The 25,574-nt window shown below is 47.0% G+C and overlaps 1 protein-coding gene across 1 annotated transcript in view; it reads right to left on the bottom strand.

Moving 5' to 3' along the window:
* ZBTB40 (zinc finger and BTB domain containing 40) overlaps window positions 1-25,574 on the bottom strand; it is a 345,823-nt gene that overhangs the window by 163,860 nt on the left and 156,389 nt on the right. Inside the window, exon 10 of the mRNA XM_085608585.1 lies at window positions 3,158-3,329. Within this exon, the coding sequence (XP_085464711.1) occupies window positions 3,158-3,329 (172 nt within the window). The remainder of the gene's footprint in view (window positions 1-3,157; window positions 3,330-25,574) is intronic.

Genomic DNA, 25,574 nt, shown 5'->3' with positions numbered 1-25,574 from the left:
GGCAATATTGTGGAAGGCTTTGCATCTGTGTCTGTGAGGAGTCTGTAGAGTGCTCATTTGTAGATTGTGAGTCAATGGCGCTTCTTGTGGTGTGGGATGATGCGAGTGCAGCGTGGGATGTTGAGTTTTGCATGGTCTATAGTCTTCTGGTCAGTTGAACATGAATTCTGGCATGGTGTGCATTGCTACCATCCAGCCTGCTGGTGAAGAGGACTTGGGTGATGGTTCTGTAAGTGTTAGTAGGGTGTCATTTGAAGATCTTTTTGAGGATCTTGAGCGTGTGGAAGTAGGAGAATGAGACTGCATTCACTTGGTCAATTTTGAACGGGCTTTAGAGCATTGGGCCGTGGATGGAAAATCGCCTGCACCCAAATATTTGCTCATTGAAGTGCAGCGTAAAGGAGATGTGGGAGCTGTAGAACATCAGAGGGTTATACTGAAAATAGTGGGTTTTAACATATCTCCTTGGTTAATAAACGTTAATATGATCAGCCCACTGACAGATATTAAGTTTTTTCCTCGTATTCTGACAACTGACTGGAGAGTATTTATATTTCAATAAACGTCACACTTTTTGTGCAGAAACATAAGTGAGGAATGCCCAATGGACTGGACAAACCAGGAAGAGAGATGAAAGAAGGTAGATTGAAGGAGAGCAAATGTAACTTAAACAATGTTGGTGATATTGACAACTGGTATCCATGTGGAAACTATTGAATAAATAACGGGAGAGCTTGCGGCTATCTTGAGTAAAAAGGAGAAGGAACTGTAATTTAATGTATTGAATTGTATTGTCATATAGTGCATTGCTGTCATTTGTGTGGTTTTGAAACTCTGTACAGTTTAGGACGTGTTTCTTGCAAGCTTGACTTGTATGCATAATTGGCAGAATGCAAGTTTAAACATTCACCTATGTGATAAGTATTGGGTGTAGTGCTTGACAGCCCTGGTGGTGCATTCGTCAAGTTGCTACAGACCTGTAAGGATGCTTGGAATTGATTTGATGGCATTTAATTATTTAATAACTACACTAGGTAGCACTTGAGATGATCATTTTCTGGTATAGGCACTTACTTTATCTCAATGGGGTGATGTACTTAGTAGTGCTACTTTTAAGGAGCCTTCTATTACATAAAATTACTATTTTATCGTTGATGGTAAGACCAGGCTCATATATGTCTTAAATGTTCTTTGGCATTCAAGGTGATTTCAAAGCTTTCGTATTCAGGCTTAGACAGAGTTCCAGCATTTGGGTGGTTTGTGCAGAAAAGGTGAACCCACCTGTTGGACTCTGTATTTAGGGTCATAGAAAAGGTGTTGCCCTTCAGCTGAAGTTTCTTTTAGGATGAGTAGTGTGAAGCTTGTATTGCTGAAAGGCTGGGTATGCATCTTGAACTGGTTGATATATAATTCAATTTATTAAGTCTTTATTTCGACCAATCTGATCATTAAAGACAATAAATAAGTAAAATCACCACAATATATCACCCTAAGCTCCAATAATTAACAAACTATACATGACATGAGTGTAAACCATGTTAAAAAGCATACAAGTTTGATATATAATACAAAAAAGCCCTAACAACATGAAGGCAGAGATGTGCTTGAAGGCCTAGAGTTAAATGATATATAGTACGCCGATGCAGTGAAAGTCAGGTGGGAGTGTTCAGGATTCACTGTATCCAAGAGGAGTGAGATAGGCTGGGGCTATTCAGGCATGCTGAAACAACTGTTGAGGTGTTGGAGTGGCAGATGGTATAATGCTCCATAGCAATATCTGAAATGGAGCCCAGGCAATATGGACTGGAAGGAAGGGCTCAGTGATTTAGCAGGACTAAGAATATGGCCATGTGGAATAGTATAAGGTTTTAGCGATCCACACTGCGCAGCTAAGAACTTAAAAAACTAGTAGTGGATATGGTTCTATGGTAGAAAACTGCAACTCCTCAAAGATCCCTTGGTAGTGCACATACAGATTATCAGCAAGACATGTATCAAATCATTCTTTGTGTCTTGTAAGCCTGCTTTCTTCACAATGCTAATTAGATTTATTCACCATAAGTCTCTATATGCTGGGCTCAGCGATATGAAGTGGCTCAGGTCTTCATTATCTGCAGATCATAGAAAATGACATTGTGTGATTGTAACTCTGTCCATGTAATGCCCAAAGCAATGTCCCCTGAAATAAACAATGGTTGTCTAAGCTACCACTGGAGAGACAGACGTACAATGAGAGCACTTAGCCACTCCAATAGGAGTTGAACATTAGCTCAGGAACTACTGCAAACAACTGAATCTAGCACAAATACTGTCAGAAATTCTTTGTTCCACTCAACAAGGCTTCACAGTACACCTCACTTGAAAAATTCATTGGTTTAGTTGATAAAAGCACAACACTTGGAAAAATCGCTCTACTCTACCAAATCTATCAGAACCCACACATTAATATTCACCTAATGTCAAAAGCCCCTTATAAATCAGTATAATGTTCAAATGCACCTTACTGTGATTCTAGAACCATGTTAGGAGGATTTTGTTGAGTCCAAACCAGAATATGTAAAGTTTTTGCAGAAATGTACAGTTTAGCAGAACCAGGCAACCACTTGGGAAGAAACTAACTCAACAAAAACATCATTTTTTTTCTTTTGTTGCTCTGTATAGCCCTTAATAATTGTGTCATGGGAACAGTCTGTCCTACCGAACCCTTTGATTGTAGTTGTATTGAGCAATATTTAAAATTTGGAGGACAAATAAACTAAGACCTCACTCTCTCTGGACCGAAGCAGTACCATGTATATGATTTCATTTTCGTTGCATATTGCATCATTTACTGGGATAACAACCAGCCATACTGCTCTTTCCAGAGGTTCCATCTCAAAATCCCCTACTCCAACATCATTGTTCAGATTTCTTGTCTTGCACATTTCAGCCAATGGATGTGAAAGCAGGACATGTGCGGCGGTTTCCTATGCATAAGTGACTTACACAAATAAAACATCAACACTAAGATGTAAGCTTACCTACTGTAAACACTGTCCTTAGAATATAAAGAGATACCCTCCGTTATTCTATTCCTCTGCCTGCCAATAGTTACTACTTTTCAAACTCAGATGTTTCTCCAATTTAAATAATCCCTTTGGCTACTAAGTCATCTTACCCAGTTGCTCTAGTTCTTGCATCAGTGGCTTCAAGCTTGGAAATGACTCTTGGAGACGGCACAACAACTGATAGAACTTCAGACTTGGAACAGACTTCTCCAGTACAGCTGACAGAAACTGCTTGGCGCAAGACACTTCACATTCTTCTTTTTCACATACAATGCTAAGCAACTGGTGAAAAAACATGCATATGACTTCAGTGTAATGCTTTAATGCAGGTTTTCAAGTCAACAGTACACAGCCTACTCATACTGATGTTTTCCTTTTTACAATTATCATTTAATAAAAACCTGCAAATGGAAATAAAATCAAGGCAACTGTCTCAATCATGTTAATCAATTTGCAAAATCATTTCTTTTGAAGTCTGACCGTGTTACCCACTTACTAGAGAACAAGGGAGTACATCTGAAATAGACTCTCTTAATGCTCTCCTGCAGGTGAGACCAAATTTACACTCTGATCACTGACCAACAGTGGTCTAGGTACGGTGGAAAGCACAATGTGGTTCAGCAGGAGAGCCCAGGCAAATGTTCACATGATTTGGAATTTTCTCAGCCCACTTGTCTTTTCCCAGCTGTATTGGACCTACACTATATAAATCTGATAAACAGACTTTAAGGCTGAGTGTGGTATCTGCCACTACAGACATGAAAGTATGTCTATTACATCTGTCATATCTGTGGAGGAGTAGGGGACATGCAAATACGGATAGGTTATCTGGATTTTTCCAGTAAAATCCATAAATACTTACATGCCACCAAAAAATAAAATGTGCCCAGCGCCTCCAGGGACGTTGATCAATCAACCAGTTCTTTGGGAATAATCCTGTTTTCAAATAATTCGGGGCAGTTCAAGAAGAAAACTTTGAGAAAACTCCTTACTCTGGCTGCATAAACTGATGCAACGTAGAAACAGGCCAAATGGTATAATTAGCATACCTGATCTCTCTCACCAGTGGTTAAACATGCAGGTAGTAGCTTTCAATTTGTTATTTTCCTGATTTTGATTCATTAATTATATTTATTTGCATGAGGAAGAATTAATATATTATTTATATTCAAAACCTGCTTTGTAGCTTGCCTTTTTCGATCATAATAGATAATATGATAACTAACCTTTTAACATCTTCGTTTTCTAACTACATTTATTGGCTATATCCATCTTTCTTACTTATAGCACATAAAATTGTACAAGACTCCACTGGATTTAGGAGTTAAAAATATTAAAGATAACATCACAGTGTAGATCTTCTTAAAACATTCTATGCTATTTGCATCTGATGCTGTGCCTTACATGTGCCAGTATGAGAGGCATCAATGGTCTACTATGTGTCAATGGTATTTTAACTCCCATTTTAGAGTGGAGAATTAAGCTCTCACTGATCCAAGCCTATCCAACCTGGGTAACAAGAGATTTAAAGTGGAACAACATTAATGTTCTCTTGATGCCTTGATTCCAGTATGGTCTGTAATCCGGATTTGGGCAACAACAGGAGTTTTCAGCCCAAATGCGGTTACTTATTAAGCAGGAATATCACACTTTTTCCAACACAAACGTTATCAGGCAAAATCTAGCATAATTTGTGCGGGGGGAAATACATGGGGCAAGCAGCATCTTGAAGTTACGGTAACCTGCTGTATTACAGTATCAGATAACTCATAAGGAGTTCCGTAGGGCTAATGAGATCTAAATATTGTGTTGCTACTATATCCTTGTTGGGACTTAAAGTTCCTCTCATAGTGATGGACATGTACCCCCGCCCTGCCCTAGCTGCGAAGATATCTGGATTCCTGGTGCCGATATTTTTTTTCATGGGCAAACACTGGTCATGTGTGGCTGCCACTGCATTGGCCTATCCCACAGATTGTGGTCTCGTTGGACCAGGAGTGCACCCAAAGTGCTACCCTTGTGATTGTGAAAGGCAATTGCCATTACCAGGAGTTATGTAGCACGAGTACAGTGGTGATGGAATACAAAAGTGTTAAACAGTGATCAGTAGAGGTGAACAGTCCTATTTAACTGTGTCCTGTCCTGCAAGCCTACTCATGTAAAGGTTTGTTGCTCTGTGCTTAACTCACCCTTGGTCTACATCATGTTACTATGTAGTGCTGTGCAGTGAGTGTATTGTTGTATGCATGTGCCGGGTGTATGTGTGCCTGTGAATGATACAATACATAGAAGACTCTGGGTTCCATTTTGCGAGTCCCAGAGCTGACTGGAGGAGCACAAGGCGATAGACAATTCTTACCAGACAGATTTGTGGATTGCGACATTCCTGAGAGCTGCATGGGGGACACAGTGGAGGAAGAGCCAAGCTCTTCAGTAGATTTCAAACGCTGCTTCTTGATTCTGAGAGAGGTCACTGGCAAGGGTTGTGGCCACATCGTAGAGATGAGATGGGGCTGATAAGAGAATCAAAGAGTAGGGCTGGGGCACTTGGATAACCCTTTGATGCACATATCACTGCGGTTGACATTTAGGTGGGAACCTCTAGTTATTCCCATGTTCTGTGTTGTGGGTCTATCAGTTGTGGAGGAAAGGCAAAACACCAGAGTGGGACCTTCAAAAGTAAGCAGACCCCAATACAAACTTTAAAGATCCAGACCCTAAAACAAATTTGATGTCTGGAAATTGACTATAAAAAGGGGAGACTGAGGCCCCAAAAAGTGTCAACTTCCAAGCAGCCAGTCAGGCTGTATGTTGAGGAGCTCTGTAAGACTACTACCTGTGACCAGGACTAGGGGGCTGAGGAAACATCGCCCAGGGAAATCGAAGACTACCGTCTCTGAAGAATGGAGCACCAGTGCCTGCCTGCTTGCCAAGACCAGTGTGCCCTGTGAGGAAGAGCAGAGCACCGTGGAGGGAGTGAGGCTAGTGGGGAATCTTGGCAAGTGGATCCCTGTCACGAGAAGTGAGGAAGCGGCTGCTGCATCGATCATGAGCTGATTAAAGTCTGGAACCACCGAACAGAGAGGGCTGCCGCGAATAATGCATTACTGCTGTGCTGACCAGGCCGTTGCGCGTATTCGGAGTAAAGTCGGCGACCATGTATGCCAGAGTGGGCTGCCATGAAGAGCAAGAATTGTGCCTACTTTTGACAAAGTCGATAGGAACAGATCCAGTGGTGGCATGTGCGTACAAAAGCCCAGACTAAAGTGTTGAAACTTGAGCGATCGCCCCACCTGTGAGAAAGATCAGATGAACTTGCTGTATCATTGGAGGAAGTGCAGTGGACAATCAGCTACTGCCCCTGCAACGCTGAGAGAGATACGCACAGTCCGCAATCGCGGCACAATTTCGCAATGTACAAGAGTGAAACACTTCCAGGGTCTCTGGTAGCGTAACTCCTGCACGAGCAGGTAAGACTGATTGAAGGGCCCAGAGGAACTAGTTCTGTCCCGTAGAGCTTGAGGTGCTGAAACACTTTTGACTATGGAAGAGTCAGAGGGGGACTCCTGACACAGGGACTGCTAGTGGGGCTTAATCTGAAAGTCGCCTATTCTGAATGGGGAATAACCACTACTACTGGAGAGAGGGAAGTGTGACTCAGGGACCTGCCTTTGGGACAAAAGAGTACTGAGATATTGTGTATCATTTGTATATGCCTTATTTTATTTTGCGGGGTTTTTTTGCGTTTGTATATAAATACTTAATTTTTAGGTCTGGCATTAGCCAAGACCTTTTGATTTTACTCAAATATGTATAATATACTTACATAAAGAGGCTTTCAGCCACCTCTCTTCTTCCATTGGTCCGCTGTGTGTCATTAACATTTTGCTTTCACCCACAACAACATATAGCATGGGGGTGGGTCAGCCTACGTAAGCCACTGGTTAACATCTTTCCTTCTGCTTTTCTTCTCTTTCCTTTTCTTTTATCTCTCTCTCTACCTTTCTTTTCTTTCCATCGGTTTCCTTCTTTCTTTCTCTTTTTTGTCTTTTTTCTTGCTTGCCTTCTTTCTTTGCTTCTTTTTTCTTACTAATTGTCTTCGTTCTTGCCTGCCTTCTTTCTTTGTTGTCTTTTTTCTTGCCCAACTCCATTCTTTCTTATCTTTTTCTTGCCTCCTTTCTTTCCTTTTTGCCTTCTTTCTTTGTTTCTTCCTCCAAAGCAAGAGGCTTGCAGCCAGTGCCAGACTGATTGACATTTTAAGGTCTGTGTTAGCAAAATTATGAGCATAACATAGTTACTTATAGCAGTTTTAGCCAGACTTCATCCATTAGTCTGTGGTTCTTCTGCTTGCTCCAGCATGCATTAAGGGGCAACACATCAGCTCATTTCATATTACCAAACAAAGTTTTGTAAAAACCATGATAAAACTAAACAACAATTGCAAGGAGGCTGGCAGCCAATGCCAGACCTACTGACTTTGCCAATGCTGGTTAATAAAAGCAAGTATTTGACTGGATGATCATTTATTGCTGCTATTGTACATATTTTGAGTTGTGAGCCTGTGTTCACCTCCTGCATCTAAACCTGGGAAGTTCTGGACTGCTCGCTCATGCTACTACTAAGAGGGAAGTGTTGAAAGGGTACTTGGTTTGCATGTTCATTCCATAATACTGAAGTACTAATGTTGTTTCAATGCACTTATCAGTATATATTTCTTCATAAGACTCCATCTAACCTGTTGGCATAGGCCTGGATGGTTTCTACATTTGCATTCTTCATTCATGATCATCTTTGTAACACACCACCTTGTGTAAGCTTGTGAACTTATGCAAATCCATTTGAGGCATCGTATCTCATGCACCCATCGACAGTCATGAAAGACACCATCCACTTTGTTAAATTAGGCTTGGGTAGTTTTACATTTGAAGATATGCATCTATGTATATTTATGAGTTTTTTGAGACACAACCGAAAAGATTCCAGTGAATCTGTGCACTTTTGAGGACTTTATAGTTACATTTATTCACAAGTCTAGGTATTCCATTCCTGAAATATTATTATGCCACTCTTATCAACACTAGTAACCACATAAAGCAATAAGAGTTCTCTAATTGATACAATGTATTTGCCGTTTAACGTAGTTTAACAACTTCTGCACGCACAATTATATCTATATCTCTTGGCTCATCCCAGCCGCATCGTGAGGAAATTCCTTTGTCTTGACGCGAGAGTTGAGGTATGTTCTGTTAGCTTTCTGCCCATTCAACTATTAAACAGCTCTATTTTTCAGTATTCGCAACTCCTAAATGGTCTTCTGTAGGAAGGTGGCTCTCTATATAGCGTACTAAAACGAGGTACACTGTGCAGAGAGTCCAGGCAATACCTATTAGTTTACAGAGGCACAAATAACAAACTTAAATGCTCTCTTTTGTGGTAGTGTGGGCGTGCAGTTTAGTCTTATCAGAGGGTAGTGGTAAGCGTTTGTTGACCTCATAGAGGCAATGAATGAAACACTTTCAAGAATAAATCTTAGACCAATTTAAACATTTAAAAAATAACACATATTTTTATATACATTTCACCACCAAGAACTTTGGTATCAAGTAGGTATTTTTCGAGATATTGAATTTTACAGGTAAGTAAAATGTTCACTTAAATCCCTCTTTATGCTGCAATGCTTTCCTATAGGAAAAAAGGAATATACTGCATAAAGTTACTTGCAAAAAGTTTCCGGGGGTCCCCTGCAGAAGTTAAGGTGGTAGGGGACCAAGGTCCAAAGAACCATCAGCAGTTAGTCTTTACCTGCCCTGGAGTGTCCAGGTGCAGAGGTGCTGGTCGGGTTTGTAGCTCTGCAATCTACACCAAAGGAGAAATAAGGTGCCACCTAGAAACAGGCTGCAGAGGGGGACGTAAGGACAAGTCCAGGAGCTCCCAACGGGAGGCTCAGTTCGTGAGGGCCCTGGGAGTAGGGAAGCACAGTCAGTTCTTTGGATCCCGACCTGGAGTGCTCGGATGCAGAGTGGTTAGGTCGGCTGATCTTGTGCATCCTGGGCACTCACGGTTGTTGGTCTCAGTGGTTGAGAGGACAAAAATCAGGACAGCTGGGCCACTCTCGAAGTGGGTCTCTGTGGTGTGGACGTCCCTTGCCAGCTGCTCTGTCTTGCAGTCATTGGAGTCCGGATGGAATTCATACAGGCTTTGGTTGCTGCAAGGGTTCCAGTACCCCAGGTGTTGGTGCTCTGCGGTTCCTTCTCACTAGGTGGGGAGACAGATCTGAACTCCTAGAGTGCGACTATCACTTCCTAGCTTCTGCTGCGTCGGTGGAAATTGGGGGGTGGCAGAATCGTATACCGGACTTTGCATTATGGGGTCTGCAGGCGAGTAGCTCCTATACTTCAAGGGAGATTGCTGGCAATTGTGAAGTGCTGGCAGCCTACCCTGGAGTTCTAGGCAGATGCACAGTGAGAGGATGAGTTGGTGTGTCACTATTGATGGGACAGGTGCAGGCAGGGTTTGGTGCCAAAAAGTCCACAGCTGGCCTTCAGTTATTGCTTTCTTTGCTCATCTTTGTCCTCCTCTTCTTGTGTCCGTCAAATCTGAGTTCCTGGTGTCAGGGGTGCCACCTAAATTCTCAATTTAGGGGTATTAAGCGAGGGTAAGGTAGTAGCCAACAGGCTACTTACCTTGTGGTGCCTACACCCCCTTTATGAGCACTTCTTGTAAGATGTGGACATAACTCTGAACCAGTGTAACAAGATGATGGAATTCCATTTTTCGTGTTCACTTCAGGTGGCACACCTTCAAGGTGTAACTAGCCTGACAGTGAACATGCCTCCTCATTAGCTAATTTTTGCACCTGTACTTGGCAGGGGGTGGCATTTCCCCTGTCAGAGGAAGCAGGGGTTGCATAACAAAGGCGGCCGAGGCCTTTGTAGCCTCCTGCCTTGATATGCGGATTACTAGCGATCCTGCTTGGAGGAGGTGACAACACCTCTGGCTGGGCCAGGCATAGTTTCCGGCCTCAGAGAGCGTGGGCTCCCACCTACAAGGGGTCAGAAACCTGTCTGTGGTGGCAGGCTGGTCTACACAGTCAGCCAATACACTAGAGGTTGGTATTTTTTAGGGAGCACCTCTAAGGTGCCCTCTGCGTGCATGTTTTAATAAATCCTCCACTAGGCATCAGTATGGATTAATTAGGACAAGGTGTTTGATACCAAACACAATAGGTTTCAGTGAAGCCATCATGTAGCTGGGGAACTCGTAATGAACAGTGCCCAGTACATGCACTCAATATGGCTTCACTGTTCACTTGCACTATCTAGTATTTGGACTAGACAGCACAGTGGAATATCTGCTCAAGCAGATATTTCTACACATGTAATACAATGTGCCATGCCTTAGGGCGGTAAGGCCAGCTGTAGGGGTGACTTACATATATTTCATGCAGTGTCTGGGAACATGGCACACAGGGTGTGTGCCATGTCGTGTTTTCACTTTTGTCTGCACTATTTCACACTGCCTGCAATTGCAGTGTGCATGAGTTTGGTGGTGGTTTCCTTAGGGTGGCACAATACATGCTGCAGCCTTTCGGGACCCTCTTTAGTAACCATGCTCTAGGTACCGGGGGTACCATTTACTAGGGACCTACAAGGGTGCTAAAGGTCTTGCCAATTGTGGAAGAATTGCACAGTTACCTCATTTTGGGAAAGAACACTGGCACTGGGGACGTGGTAATAGGAACCCAGTGCACTTCAGCCCAAGTTGCATCAAATACCAGGCAAAAAATGGGGGTGACCATGTCAAAAAGGGGTACTTTTCGACATCTTCCATTTAATATATGGGCAATCCATTGATTATGATCGCCTCGGTGGATGCAGGCAACATTATTTCATTTAAGACACACCCGACCTGTGTAACCTTAAGGTCAGTGATGCCTGTTTCCTCTTAAAATCAGTCCATTTAAATACAGATCTGGTGAAGCATTAATTGAAGTTTTGTTTTATAACTTTATATCCTTGTGTATAAAGTTTACCCTCTGGGTGGCTGCAACATGATACACTAAGTTTTGTGGGGGAGAGGTTAGAACATATCTCTTTAGTAAACCGTGAGCCACGAGAGATCTGGTAACTGCACTGTGACAATTTTGTATCATATTATGTCTTGCAGCTTGGCTTTGAAACAGATACGAAGGTTTTGGAGCACAAAACTCAGGAGATCCTTTGGAACCTTTTGAAAACTCTGAATCTTATGTTGAGGTGAGTGTCTTATGAAAACACTGCAGATTATCTGGTTTGGTCTTCAATACACATAGGATGAACTGGATATTTCTAATCATTTTGGGTGTCTCCTTATAGTGTACATCTGTTTGCCCTAATAAAGACCCCTGTTGGTGTTTTCAAACACATATTGGAGTCTTGGAGTCGAAGCGTCAACTATTACATTTACTCTGCACCATTGAAACTGGCTGTCAGTTTTGGAATTTATTTATGACAGTACAGCCACAACGTTTAAAAAAATCATGCAATGGAAAGTTTATTGTAAAATGTTCAAACCAATTGTACATGAATGGTTGCAACAACACAAGTGCATTTCTTTGCAGGAGTAGTTTGCATTCACCTCTCAAGGAGCACCTCTATTTTCTTTTTAAACATTTTGATCAATGTTGTTTCTTATCATGTATGAATTTGGCCAATATAATATAAAATGATGGTACTTATCCTGCAAGCATTTGTTCTTGGCATGCAGAACTGTAGATTCACATGTTGTGCATACTCCTGCCTTATAGTGTTGGGTTGGGATGTTTGAAAGTTGTTTTCTTCGAAGAAGTCTTTTCCAGTCATGAGGTGGGGTGACTTCTCCTTACGGTGATAGTGCACGTGGGCATCAACTCCATTATTAGATTGTTTTCACGCAAGAGGGCGAGAATGGAGTAAGTAAGTGTAGTATAGAGATGTACATGCGTATTTAAGTGAATAATAGGAACTGCAACAACCACAGTTGTCTGGGGAGGAGGTAGGGTGCATGTGAATCTACAGCTCTGCATGCCAAGAACAGATGCTTACAGGGTAACATATTCCGTTCGAGCCATTCATGCTGTAGATACACATGTTTTCATAGATTGTGTAGCAGTACCCTCTGAAAGCGGTGGCTAACCAGTGGGTGTTGCAGAAAAAGAGTTTTTAGCACTGCTTGTCCTACATTACCTTGTTGACATGCTAATACATACTCACAATAATGTTTGGTAAATGTGTGTGGTGTAGACCATAAAGCTGCCTTACATATGTCAGCTAAGGGAATGTTACCTGAAAAGGCCATAAATTCTCTTATTTTGCGCATAGAATGTGCTCTAGGAGGTATTGGTAAAGTTATTTTATCTTTAGCATAGAAAATTTGAATACATTTAACAATCCATCTAGAAATACCGGATTTAGAGATAGGATTTCCTTTACGAGGTGGAGCAAATGTAACAAACAGTTGTTTTGTTTTATGAAAATGTGTTGTTCTATCAATATAGTATAATAGTGCTATTTTGACATCAAGTATCTGTAGAGCCTTTTCTGCTACTGAATCAGGTTAAGAGAAGAACACAGGTAATTCAACTGATTGGTTAATATGAAAAGCAGATATTACTTTTTGAAGGAATTTTGGGTTTGTATGAACATTCACTATCTTTATGAAGTGGAACGAAAGGTCCTTCTAAGGTTAATGCCTGTAGCTCACCAACACGTCTTAATGAAGTGACAGTAATCAGAAAGGCAACCTTCCATGAAAGAAATTGTAATTCACAATTGTGTAATGGCTCAAAAGGTGGACTCATAAGTCTTGTGAGAACAATGTTTAGGCTCCAGACAGGTGCAGGTGGTAACCTGGGTGTTATTAGTCTTTTAAGGCCTTCCATAAAAGCTTTAATTACTGGAACTTTGAGTAAGAATAAATGTTGTCTGTTTTGCAGATATGCAGCTTCTGCCGCAAAGTGTATCGAATAGATGTGTAGGCTAAGCCAGCTTTCTGCAAAAGATAACAAATAATATTTTGTACAGATGCATCTAGCTGACCAACTGTGTTGTTATTCCAATATATAACAAACCTTTTCCACTTTGCTGCATACCATGCTCTAGTGGGAGGCTTTCTTGCTTCTTTAAGAATTGTCATACAATCTGGTGGAAGATTTAGGTATCCAAACTCTAGGGGCCCGATTCACAGAACTAACTTAAGACAAAATCCTAAACTTACTACCATTTTCGTATTCACAGAAGGCACTTACTCATTTTGGTATTCACAGAAGACACTTACTTACTTCGGTATTCAAAGAAGTTAGGAGTCCTAACTTTAGGACTCCTAAATGCCTTCTGTGAATACCGAAAGTATTAAAATTAGGATTTTTCTCAGTTTAGGAGTCCTAAAGTTAGGACTCCTAACTTTACTACTACTAAACTGAGAAAAATCCTAATTTTAAGGCTTTCGGTATTCACAGAAGGCATTTAGGAGTCCTAAAGTTAGGAGTCCTAACTTTACTACTACTAAATTGAGAAAATCCTAATTTTAAGGCTTTCGGTATTCACAGAAGGCATTTAGGAGTCCTAAAGTTAGGAGTCCTAACTTTACTACTACTAAACTGAGAAAAATCCTAATTTTAAGGCTTTCGGTATTCACAGAAGGCATTTAGGAGTCCTAAAGTTAGGAGTCCTAACTATACTACTACTAAACTGAGAAAAATCCTAATTTTAAGACTTTCGGTATTCACAGAAGGCATTTAGGAGTCCTAAAGTTAGGACTCCTAACTTCTGTGAATACCAAAATGAGTAAGTGCCTTCTGTGAATACCAAAATGAGTAAGTGCCTTCTGTGAATACCAAAATGGTAGTAAGTTTAGGATTTTGTCTTAAGTTAGTTCTGTGAATCGGGCCCTAGGACTTCAGGAACCAGATCGCTAGGTTGAGCTACTTGGGTTTTGGATGTCTGATTTTTCCATGGTTCTGTGTGAGAAGGTTGGAAGTGAGGTGCAGTTTTTGGTGTGGAACCACTGACAGTTCTAGTAGTGTGGTGAGCCGTGCGAGTCTATGTTGGAGTCCCTAGAATAAGTGTGAGTGATGTCTGAATGAGTTTCCGAACCAAAAATGGAAGGAGAGGGAGAGGCGGAAAAGCGTAAGCAAATATCCATGACCAGTTCATCCATAGGGCACTGCATTTGATCGATGGTGTGGGAATATGGAGGCAAAGTTTGGGCTTTTGAGTTCTCTGCTATGGCAAAGAGGTCTATCTGTGGAAATCCCAATTTTTGGAAATATGGAAGGAGAACCTGGCGATGAAGTTCTCATTTGTGTACTTGCTGCCGCAATCTGCTGAGGAGGTCGGCAATTTGGTTGTGAATGCCTGGAAGGTGTTCTGCCAGAAGATGAATTTTGTGATGTATTGCCCAACGCCAAATGATCTGAGTGAGGCGTGACAACTGTAGCAAGTGCCCCCCCTTTCCCGTTTTTGTACATAGTACATAACTGTCATATTGTCCGTCCGGACTAAGACAACTTTCCCTATGAGGTGAGTGTAAGAAAGTGGCTCTGTATATACAGTTCCCAAATAGGTACAGTGTGCACAGATTCCACAGTCCCCAGAGGTTTGGCAGAGGCTAAAGTTAGATATAACCTTACTCTCTAAAGTGGTAGCTTGGTCGAGCAGTAAGGCAGTATCAGAGGACAGTGTAAAGCATTTGTTGTACACACACTGTCAGCAAATGGTCTCACACACTCAAGAACTGAACTCTAGGCCAATGGTTTGTATATAAAAATATATGGTTGTTTTATTTTAAATTAAAAAATTTTTTTGAAACCGTTTATTACATCCATAAGAAGGTTACAGTTATGGGCCTACAACCGCACGGCCGGCCGCTAGAGCATCACAAAGATAGTACATACAGACAGTAAAAGTCTCTCAGCGGTGCACAGTAAAGACACAGGAGTAATCAACGGTGCAGGCCTCACGGCGTCTTGCCACAGAGTACGGTTTCATTTTAAAGACTAACAACAACAACAAAAAACCACAACCGCAAGGCAACCCAAGATTCAAGGTGACAACACTTGCTCTATAGTGGGGGATCCAGATTGGCAGGAAAGATCTGAAGAGGGGGATGGGAGGAGATCAAGGACTGGGGGGCCGCGTGCCCGCGGCCGAGCAAGGGGGTCCAGCTAGGGAGACGGAGCAGGCGAGGCAGCCGGCAGCTGTGGCGGCTCACAAATGCCCCCACGGTAGGCGTTCCAGGGGCCCCAGATTTTCACCCACGCCCCAGGCTTACCCCTCGCCACATACACCACCTTTTCACGGAACATACACCAATCCATGTGCTCTTTCCAGGCCGACACCGCAGGGGGCCTCTGGGATCCCCACAATTGAGCAATATCACGTTTCGCTATCATGTATCCCAGAGTCACCCATCGCGTCTGCGGAGCCGAATAGTCATTCGGTTCCCATACATTCAACAAGCACCTCCTCGCTTCAGGCAGCAGCGCTACACGCGTGACCACACGCAGGACCTCATGCACACCACGCCAGAATCGCTCCACCTTCGGGCACTCCCACAGTATATGCATAAAAGTCGCCAACGCACCACAGCCACGCTTACACAGTCCGTCCACGGCAAAACCCATACGTAGAAGCCGTGGCCCCGTCACGTAGACCCGGTGAAGGATTTTGAGCTGGACGAAACGAAGGCGAGCCGGGATGGCCACCTCTTTTGGGGAGGCCACCGCGGACATCCAATCCTCGTCGTCCAGCTCCAGCCCGTCGGCCACCCAAGCCTCGCGTAGACTAGTTAACAGGCACGATCTATCATTAATCAGCTTCTTATATATGAGGGAGATCGTGCTGTCCGGGACATGGCCATCTAGCACTCTGTCCTCCAGGGGGGAAGACTCCGGAATGGATGCAACATCCGGGAAGACGGAGCCCAGCGCATGGCGGACCTGTAGGTACCGAAAGTACTCACTGCCCTGCAGCTGGAACTCCGCCTGCAGCATCTCAAAAGTTTTGAATCCCCCCCTCGTCCAGAGATCCCCCACTGTGCTGATTCCGATCGTGTCCCACTTCTCGAAGCCCTTTGATGTCCACAGGGAGCCCAGCCTCTCGGAGGCATACAGTGGAGACGCCCGGGTCAAACGGTCCTTCCACCCCAGAGCTGCATTAGCCGCGTGCCAAACCCGCACCATGACACGCGTCGGTCCCGTCAGACGGGGGTCGGGCGCGCCAGAGTACAGTGCTCGATTGTAATCGCCACCGGGAAGGAGCATCTTGTCCATCTCGAATGCCGGGTTCAGGGCGGGCCCGTAAAGGCCATGATTAATTGCAGCTAGCTGGGAGGCCCAGTAATACCGTTTAATGTCCGGGAGGGCGACCCCTCCATCGTACCACGGGAGCGTCAGTTTAGCCAGAGCAATACGCGGCCTCCCGTCCCAGAACAGGCGCCGCTGAAGGCCCTCCACCTCACGAAAGTAGCTTGCCGGGACCATGTCCATAGTGTTCTGGAGGGCATAGAGGAAGCGCGGCAAGGACATCATTTTAAACAAGGCCGCTCGACCGAGCGGCGAGAGCGGGAGACGCCGCCAGCGCACCACATCCTCCTTCAAACGCTGGAGGGGGGGCAGCAGATTCCGCTCATAGCGGGCCTCCGGGTCAAGAGTGATATATATACCCAAGTACCGGAAACCCTGGGAGGCAATCTGGATCGGGCAGTCCCGCGGCAGGACCGGAGCCTCCCCGGAAAGTACGTAGACACAGGATTTCGCCCAGTTAATGACTAGGCCTGAGTTGCGACCGAAGGAGCGCAACACATCAACTAGGACGATCAGGGACTTGCGCGGGGAGGCGAGATACAAAAGGATATCGTCCGCGTAGAGGGACACACGGTCCTCGTGCTCGGGGGTCCAGCGGAGACCACGGATGGAAGGGTGCCACCGCAGCCACTCCGCCAGGGGCTCCAGGGCCAGGGCGAACAGAAGAGGCGACAGGGGACAACCCTGTCGCGTGCCCCGTCCCAGCGCGAACGGGGTCGACACACGCCCGTTCACCACCACCTGCGCCATTGGGCCCGAATATAGTAATTTGACCCAGCTGATGAAACCCGGGCCGAACCCAAACTTCGCGAGCATCGCCCAGAGATATGGCCATTCGAGCGTATCAAACGCCATGGTGGCGTCCAAGGACGCCAAGATGGCTGGCTCCCGCACAAATGGAATACGCGCAAGCACGCCGTGCAAGCGCCGTAGATTAAGCGCCGTGTTGCGGTGCGGGATAAAGCCCGATTGGTCTTGGTGGACCAAATCGCCCACCACGCCAACCAACCGGTTAGCCAACACCTTGGCGAGGATTTTGGGCTCCGCGTTCAAAAGCGAAATCGGCCGATAGGATGTGACCCGTTCACGGGGCTTTCCCTCCTTATGGATTACCACAATTGTAGCCAGACGCTGGTCCGGCGGGAGGGAGCCCTGCGAGTGAGCCGCGAGGAACATCGCACGCAGGTGGGGCGCCAGCACATCCGGGCGTAGCTTATATAGCTCAATGGGAATGCCATTGGGGCCCATGGCCTTGCCAGATGAAATCGAGCGAATAGCTGAGGCAATTTCGTCCGAGGTGGGAGGGACGTCCAGCGAGTCTCTGTCTTCCGCCGTAAGGGAGGGGAGTGCAATATCCCGAAGCAGGGCACAGGAGTCCGCCTCCGAACAGGGAGAAACAGGGGAGTAGACTCCGCGGAAGTAGTCCGCGAAACAGGAGACAATGGCTTCCGGCTCCGTGGCACACGCACCATCCACGCTCTCAATCAAAGGCACCACTCGGCTCGCTCTCTCTCTCTTATCCAACCACGCAATCAATTTACCGGCCTTATCACCCACATCGTACAAGCGCCCCTGCTGCTCTCTACCAAGGCCCCTGGCCGCCTCCGTGACGAGGGCCCGGTAGGCCGCCTGCCTTAACTGCAGAACATGTAATTTGGCGTCTGTTACCCCGTTCCCCAGGTCACCCTCCAATTCCGCAATCTCGGCCTCCACCCGGGTCACCTCCTCCCGCTCGCGCCGCCGGGCATTGGCAATAACGGAGAGGGCCTCCCCTCTAAGAACCACTTTGAAAGCCTCCCATAGGGAGAGGGCAGATGGGACCGACCCCACATTCTCCTCAAAATAGCGCTGCAAGGATGTGATCAAGTCGGCACGAATGGAGGGGTCGCGCAGATACCAGGCGTTAATCGGGGCCACCCCGCCATCCCCCCTCGGGATGACATCGAGATGCAACAACAATGGGGAGTGGTCTGAAATACCCCGTGCCAGATGGCGCACCTCTCCCACCCTCCCCGCATGGGCTGCTGGGACAAGAATGTAATCAAGCCGCGAGAGACTACCATGGGCCCCCGAGTGGAAGGTGTATTGTTGCAATACGGGATGCTTTAGGCGCCAACAATCCACCAGGCCCAGTGTGTCTAAAAGGCCAGGCAGCCACGCCTGTGCCCGGGGGAGGTCCCTAGGGGGATGGCGATCCATAGATCCAGAAACAACCGCATTAAAGTCCCCTCCCACCACCAAGAGGCCACTCGGAAGTTCCAGAAGGAGGCGCCCCAGGTCCGCAAATGTAGTGGCCTGTAGCCCAGGCGGGACGTACACCGACACAAAACTGAACACTCTACCCTCCATACGTCCCGCCAGAGCAGTGTAACGTCCCCTCTCATCGTGGTGCACCTCATCAATCTCCAGCGGGAGCGAGTTCCTAACCATAATACCCACCCCCCGCGAGCCCGAGGTGAAGCCAGAGTGGGCCGCCAAACGATATCCCCTCCGATTCATTGCATGAAAGGTGTTACCTATAAGGTGCGTCTCTTGCAGAAAGACAACATCTGGTGAAATACGTTTTAAATACTGCAGGACCACACCACGCTTAATCCTATCCCCCAGACCGTTAACATTCCATGACAACACCGTCAAGTCCCTACCCCCCATCATACGTCGAAACAATCGGTCGTCCCCCACCGAACAGTCTAAAGACAACAAAACAGCTGCGGGATTGCCTTGCGGTACAAACAAACCACACACCCCCCCCACCCCCCGGTCCCAACAAAACTCCCCCCTCCCTGCACCCCTGCATGAGCCCAGACAGCCCCCCCAAAGTGCAGTGTGCCTGTCGCCCCATAGCTAAATACTAACTAGTCCCCCAGAGGAGGAGGGAAGCCCCCAGCAGGCCCCACATGACCTCCATGGGAGGGGAACCTACAGAAGCAGTATATGGTGAAGGAACAATGTCCCGAGCAAGGCAATACAGTCATCCCTCAATTCTGATCCAGCGGGCCCTCCTCGCCAGCCACGCTCCCCCCACCCCCCCGGCCCCGATCCCCAGGCAAGGTGTCCAACCAGTCCCCAGCCGCCTCGGGCCGGTCGAAGAAGTGCGTGCGACCATCCACCTCCACCCGCAGCTTAGCCGGGAAGAGCATTGAGTACTTAAGATTTAGGTCCCTTAAACGACGTTTGACGCCAATAAAGCTCTGCCGCTGCTTCTGGACCGCCGGGGTAAAGTCTGGGTAGAAGTTTACGTCCATGTTGTCCAACCTGACCGGTCCCTGTTGCCTGGAGGTCTGGAGGATGGCATCTCGGTCCCGAAAATTAAAGATTCGGGCAATAAGGGGCCGTGGCGGGGCACCGGTCTTAGGGCGGCCCCCGGGGACCCGGTGGGCACGTTCCACCGCAAAAAACTTACTCAGCCCCCGGGGCTGGAGGTGGGTCAGGATCAAGTCTTCCACGAAGAGGTCCGCCGCCTCTGCCTCACGTCCCTCCGGCACACCAATAATGCGGATATTATTCCTCCGGGCGCGACCCTCGGAATCCTCCAGTCGCCGGTCCATCAGGGCGCTCGCCTGGCCAAGCCGGCGCACCTCCTTCTGGAGGGCCACCACGTCAGTCGTGAGGCTCGTTGTGGTGTGGGTCAGGGAGTCGACTCGGTCGTTCGTTTTTGACAAGTCCGCCCTCACAAGTCCCACATCCACCAGGACCGAGTCAATTTTTTGCGACAAGGTGTCAAAACGCTGGTCCACTGAGGCCTTCAGTTCAGCGATGGCGCCCATGACGTCCCGGAGGGTTAGATCCACTGGATGGGCGGGTGCCTCCGTCGGGCCCACCGGGGATGACCGCGTTGTCTCCGGAGAACCCTTTTGGAGCGTGTAGCGGTCCATACTATTAGCCTGGTGCGCCGTACCACGGCGGGTCGTCTTCACCTTCGCCCGGTCGCCATCTTGTTTGGTGGCCATGCTGACCCTTCCACCGTCGTGCCAAGATCTCCAAACGGGCCGTCACACCAGATCACGGGTGTCAAGGGGGCGACCACAGAGCTGCGGGTCGACCCACCGCCGGCGGGTCAGCCGGGCACCAGGACAAGGCCACACCACCGCAACCCGCTCCGCAGCCCGACCTCGCCAGATAGCAAGGAGGGCGCAAAAGCGAAAGTGAAAGTGCGGGGTACGCGAGTCGCCCAGCCCCGCTCGCCGCTGTTATTCACCTTGTCCCCGGATCGCGCCACTACTCCAATCCGGGGGGCCGGCGAGGAGAAGGCCGCAACCTTCAGTCGATGTTCCCACCGGTGTTCGGGGTCCGATTCGAGCCCAGAAAACGGGTAATGCCTCAGCTCGGGTTCCCCGACACAGTCCCCTTAACAAGGACAGGATATTTCCAGGATTTATTCAGGAGGTCGCGGAGGTCCTCGGGAGCCTCGCACCTACGCGGCCATCTTGGTTGCGCGCTAGGCTCCTCCGGTTGTTTTATTTTAGAACCAACAATAGGTATCAAAATATACTTTCTCAGAATGAGATGCTTTAGATAAATACTTTGTAATAGACTTTTGAATGCAATAGTTACAGTTGTTGCAATAGGCAACACAATTTCAAACACAATATAACATTCAGCTTAACCCCTTCTGTGCCCATGACGAGATAGTCTCGTCATGGAGCGCGGTTGCGCTGTGCCCATGACGAGACTATCTCGTCATGGACCCCGCCCGCTAATGAAAGGGCCGGCACAGGAGGGGGAAAGGGCGGGGCACTCAAGGGGTTAATGGTAATTTCTAGTTAAATGCAATAGATTACTATTTGGATTACTTTTCTTACCTTAGAAACTTTTTCACATAGAATCACCAATGTTATCCTATGGGAGGAAATTCACTTAGCAGGTAAGTGGGGTTATTGTTACTTTTTCTAACTCAGTGTTGGATCCTGGATCCAGCACTGGGGCATCTCCTGTAAATAGTTGAAAGAATGTGTTTTTGTTATACAGGCGATTGTTAACGAATATTTGTAAGTTTGCAAAATCGACAGAATTATTTCTGGCAAAAACCAGGCAATGTTATCCTATGGAGGAAAATCAAGTTATAGGCAAGTACGGTTGTAATTACTTTTCAGGGTCAGTGCTGGGCACCAAGATCCAGCACTGGGATCTCTCCTGATAACAGGTGAGTAAATTCGTTTTTGTAATTCGGCTGATTTTAGATGAATATTTTAAAGTTTCAAAACACGACACTTAGAAGAATTTCCAAGTGAAACCAGTCAATGTTACCCTATGGAAGAAAAGTGAGTTATCGGCTTTTGGGTAAGTACTTGACTGGCAGAGTTAAGGTTCTGGGCATTGACTCGGGGGTCTCCCAGGGTCAGGTAGGTACAGTTGTTACACCCTCAGCGGCACTGGGGCAGAAGCGTCCAGAGTGAGTTACGCCCAATGTAATCCTATAGGAGGCAGGGGGCCTTTGGTTAGTGGCTGCTGGATAGCAGGCCACGCGGCTGTGGGAGCTGTGGGAGCTGGGCTCCTGGTCACTTGCTCAGGGCAAATGGGGAAGTAGATTAGAGTAGAGTAGAGGTTGTACTGCCAGGATCACTCGGGCGGCTGGGTGCAGGGTGCTTTTGAGCCGTCGGGCGCTCAATGGATTTCAATATAGAAGCTCAAGAACGAACAAAGGCTGCAAGCTCAGGGACGAAGATTCTTCAGGTGCGACCACCACTTCGAGAGGTAAGTTGGGTAGTTGGAGGATAGGTAGGCACCCAGGAGTTGGGCACAGGGGGCCGCATGACGCCAGGTGCAGGGGTGCCTTTTGGCATCGGGAAATCTTTCCCTCTGCTGGTCACGGTTGGAGGGGTCCCTGGTTATGAGGCTGCAGGCGTCGTCAGGAGCGTCGAGGTGGGTCCTTGGGTGCTGGATTCGGGGTCACAGTCACTGGGGGGACATCCTCGTGGTCTTTGTTCACTCCAGCACAGGCCAGGGTTGGCGGGTGCAGAGTGTGTAGGAGTCGCAGTTCCTGGCTGATGCCAGGGGCTTGTTACTTGCTTTGAGCAGTACCACTGCTCGTGGGAGTCCCAGTTAGTTAGAGTGACAAAGCAGTCAGGTCCTCCATGGTTTTTGAGGTTGCTGACCACTGGAGACGTCGGGGTTTAGCAGGAGCAGGTTTGAGGGTCGACAGGCCTGTAGGGCTGGGGCCAAATCAGTTTGTGTCTTCCTCTTGTAAGAAGCTGCACGGCAAGTCTTCTTGGTTTTTGATCTTCTTTCTTGTTTCGGAATATGGATCTGAGGAAGGAAGGTTCAGGGTGTCCCTAAACACTAAATTTAGGGGTGTTACAGGTAGGTAAAGGCCAGGGACCAATGGGTCCCCTCCCTGGGGTGGGTACACCCCCTATCCCGCCACTCTCCTGTGGGAGGGGGGCAGTAGCCAAGTCCTGATTGGGCAGGGCTTCCCATCTTCAAGATGGCGAGAGCCCGGAGATGTGCTTCACCTCGCCTCCCCCACCTGAGGGGTGGGGTTGGCAGAGGCTGGCACACCCCCTTTCCTTCCTTGGGGTTTCCGGCCAGTCTTCCCGTTAGGGACCAGTTGCTGAGTACAGCAAGTGGCCTGGAGAAGCTCACAAAGGCGGCATGCCTTTGAAGCTTCCCCTGCCCATCCTGGGGGAGGAGACCTAACACCTCGCCCAGGATATGCATTGTTGCAGGCCCAGGAGAGCGGATGGCTCTCTACCCAGGGGTCCAGCAACATGTCTGCTGTGTGGCAGCCTAGGCAGCTCCTCAGACAAGACGTGGATTGTAGGTTAGGTTCAGGGGGCATCTCTAAGATGCCCTCTGTCATGCATTGTACATTAAATCCCACACTGGCATCAGTGCATGTTTAATGTGCTGAGAAGTTTGATACCAAACTTCTCAGTCTTCAGTGTAGCCATCATGGTGCTGTGGAGTTCGTGTTGACGATCTCCCAGCAACATATACTCTTAAACGGCAGCACTGCACTTACAGTGCCCAGGAATGGACCTGGGTACTGTGGGGGCACAGGGCTCATGCACCTGGACCCACACCACTGGCATAAGGCACCCAGCTAGAGGGGTGGCTGATGTATGCCAGGGCAGTGTGTGCTGTGGGAATGGCACACAGGGATGTGTGCCATGTCGACTCTCTGTTTTGTTCTGCACCCAGACACTCAGCCTGCAAGGGCAGTGTGTGTGTGTGTCAGGGTACCGGGCCTCCAAGGGTGGCACAATAAGTGCAGCAGCCCTTAGGGGCCTTCTCTGGTCACAAGGCCCTGGGTACCTAGTGTACCATTTACCAGGGGCTGACATGTGGTCAGAGATGCCAATTGGGTTTAGGCTTCAACTCAGTTTTAGGGAAGGAACATAGGCCCTGGGAAAATGATTGACAGGAGCCCAGGGCACACTCAGTCAAAGTACATCAGCAATTCAGCAAAAAGCGGGTGCATATCATGCAAGAAAGATGGCACTTTTTCACAGTGAAGATGAAAAGCTTTTAGCGCTAACAGCTAGATGCTCCCAGTAATTGATATGAAGACTTTTGTTTTTGGTGTCCCATAAGCCCTGGATTGTTAGATCCTGGAGATGGGCACCCCAACCTGTGAGAGATGCATCTGCTGTTACTACGATTTGTGGAATGGTGGAATCGGGTCGATGAAGGGCCACCCTTTCGTGTGTTCCACCACTGCAGAGAGCGATTAATGCGGCTGTCTACCAACACTGTGTTACTTGCCCCTATGATTCATTCCACTGACGTGGTAAGCATTCTTGTAGATGACACGTGTAATCTTGCGTGAGGCACTATTGCAACGCATGATGTGAGGAATGGTCGGGGGACGCGCTAGTAAGTCCCTGCTGGTTAGTGGACTGGGAGGTACATGTTGGTGTACCTCTACCTCTCCCTTTAAAATTGTTTCCTCTATATCCACCCTTGTAGAATCCTGTAGAGGAGGAGGATAGTGCTTGTGTCTTGTATGAAGATGCGGCTGCATCTTTGGTGTTAGTTTTGGAGCCTCCTTTGAAAAAGGAGCGACGTAAGGAACCTCTGGTAGAAAGCGATTGAGGTGCTCCCATAGACTTTGCCTCTTCGGTATCCTTTTTCATCTTTTCAAGGCACTGGTTTATTTGAGGCCCAAAGAGGTGTTCCTTATCAAAAGGTGCATTAAGAATGGCTTGTTGTACTTCTGGTTTGAAACCAGAAAGTTTGAGCCATGCATGACTCCTAAGCCTAATGCTAGTGTTGATTCCTCTAGCAGCAGTATCTGCACCATCTAATGCACACCTGATAGAGCAATTAGAAATACGTTTTCCTTCCTGCACTATTTCCTCCCCCCTCTTTTTGTGTTCTTCTGGGAGATAATTTAAGAATTCTTCCATCTCATCCCAGTGAGCTCTATCGTATCTGGACAACAGACCTTGCGTATTAGCAATACACCAATGGTTGGCTGATTGAGCACCTACTCTCTTCCCTGATGAAGCTATCAGCTTGGATTCTTTATCTGGAGGTGCTGCCTTTCCTGAGGTTTGTGAATGTGCCCTCTTACGGGCATTAGAGACCACTAAGGGATCCAAAGGCAACTGGCCCCTAATAAAAACTGGGTCAGATGGGGGGGGTATATTTGTTGTCCACCCTAGGTGTTATTATACGTGCTCTAACTGGGTCTTTAAAAATTAATTAGTATGCTCATCATACCTTTTAGCATAGGCAACCTTTGTGTTGTTTTGTGTGTGTTTACTAAGGTTTTGAACAGGAAATCTTCTTCCAGTGCTTCTTTGTTTAAAGGCACTCTGTGGTAATTGGCTGCTCTAGAAATTAATTCCTGATATGCGGTATTATCATCAGGAGGGGAAGGATTTACTGGATATAGATCAGGGTCAGTATCTTGAGGTGGATCTATATTATTGTCATCCTATGGATCTGGTGGTGGCTGATTATAATTGTTGTCATCCTCTTCCATATCTGGATTTGTGTTAGGAGAACCGGATGGTGTAATGTAGAGAGGATCTGTATGTGGCCTAGTGGGCATTGGTGGAGGGGTTTGGGGAATGTGAATAGGGCTGGTAGCTATGTCCTTTTAATTTTTGAGAGGGATTCTGTATTCAGTGTCTGCCTTCCTTTTTGGAGGTATTACTGGTTTAGCTGTTATGTGTACAGTATCAAGATTTATATGAATCTTCTTCTGTTTGGGATCCAGCTCTTATTTCATTTTTTCTAAAATCGGCTCCGGTGGCTTC

Source organism: Triturus cristatus, chromosome 1_2 (assembly GCF_964204655.1).
Source record: "Triturus cristatus chromosome 1_2, aTriCri1.1, whole genome shotgun sequence".
In the NCBI taxonomy this organism is placed as follows: domain Eukaryota; kingdom Metazoa; phylum Chordata; class Amphibia; order Caudata; family Salamandridae; genus Triturus; species Triturus cristatus.
Note: the sequence above shows the minus strand (reverse complement) of the source record. Positions and strands in the feature narration are given on the sequence as shown.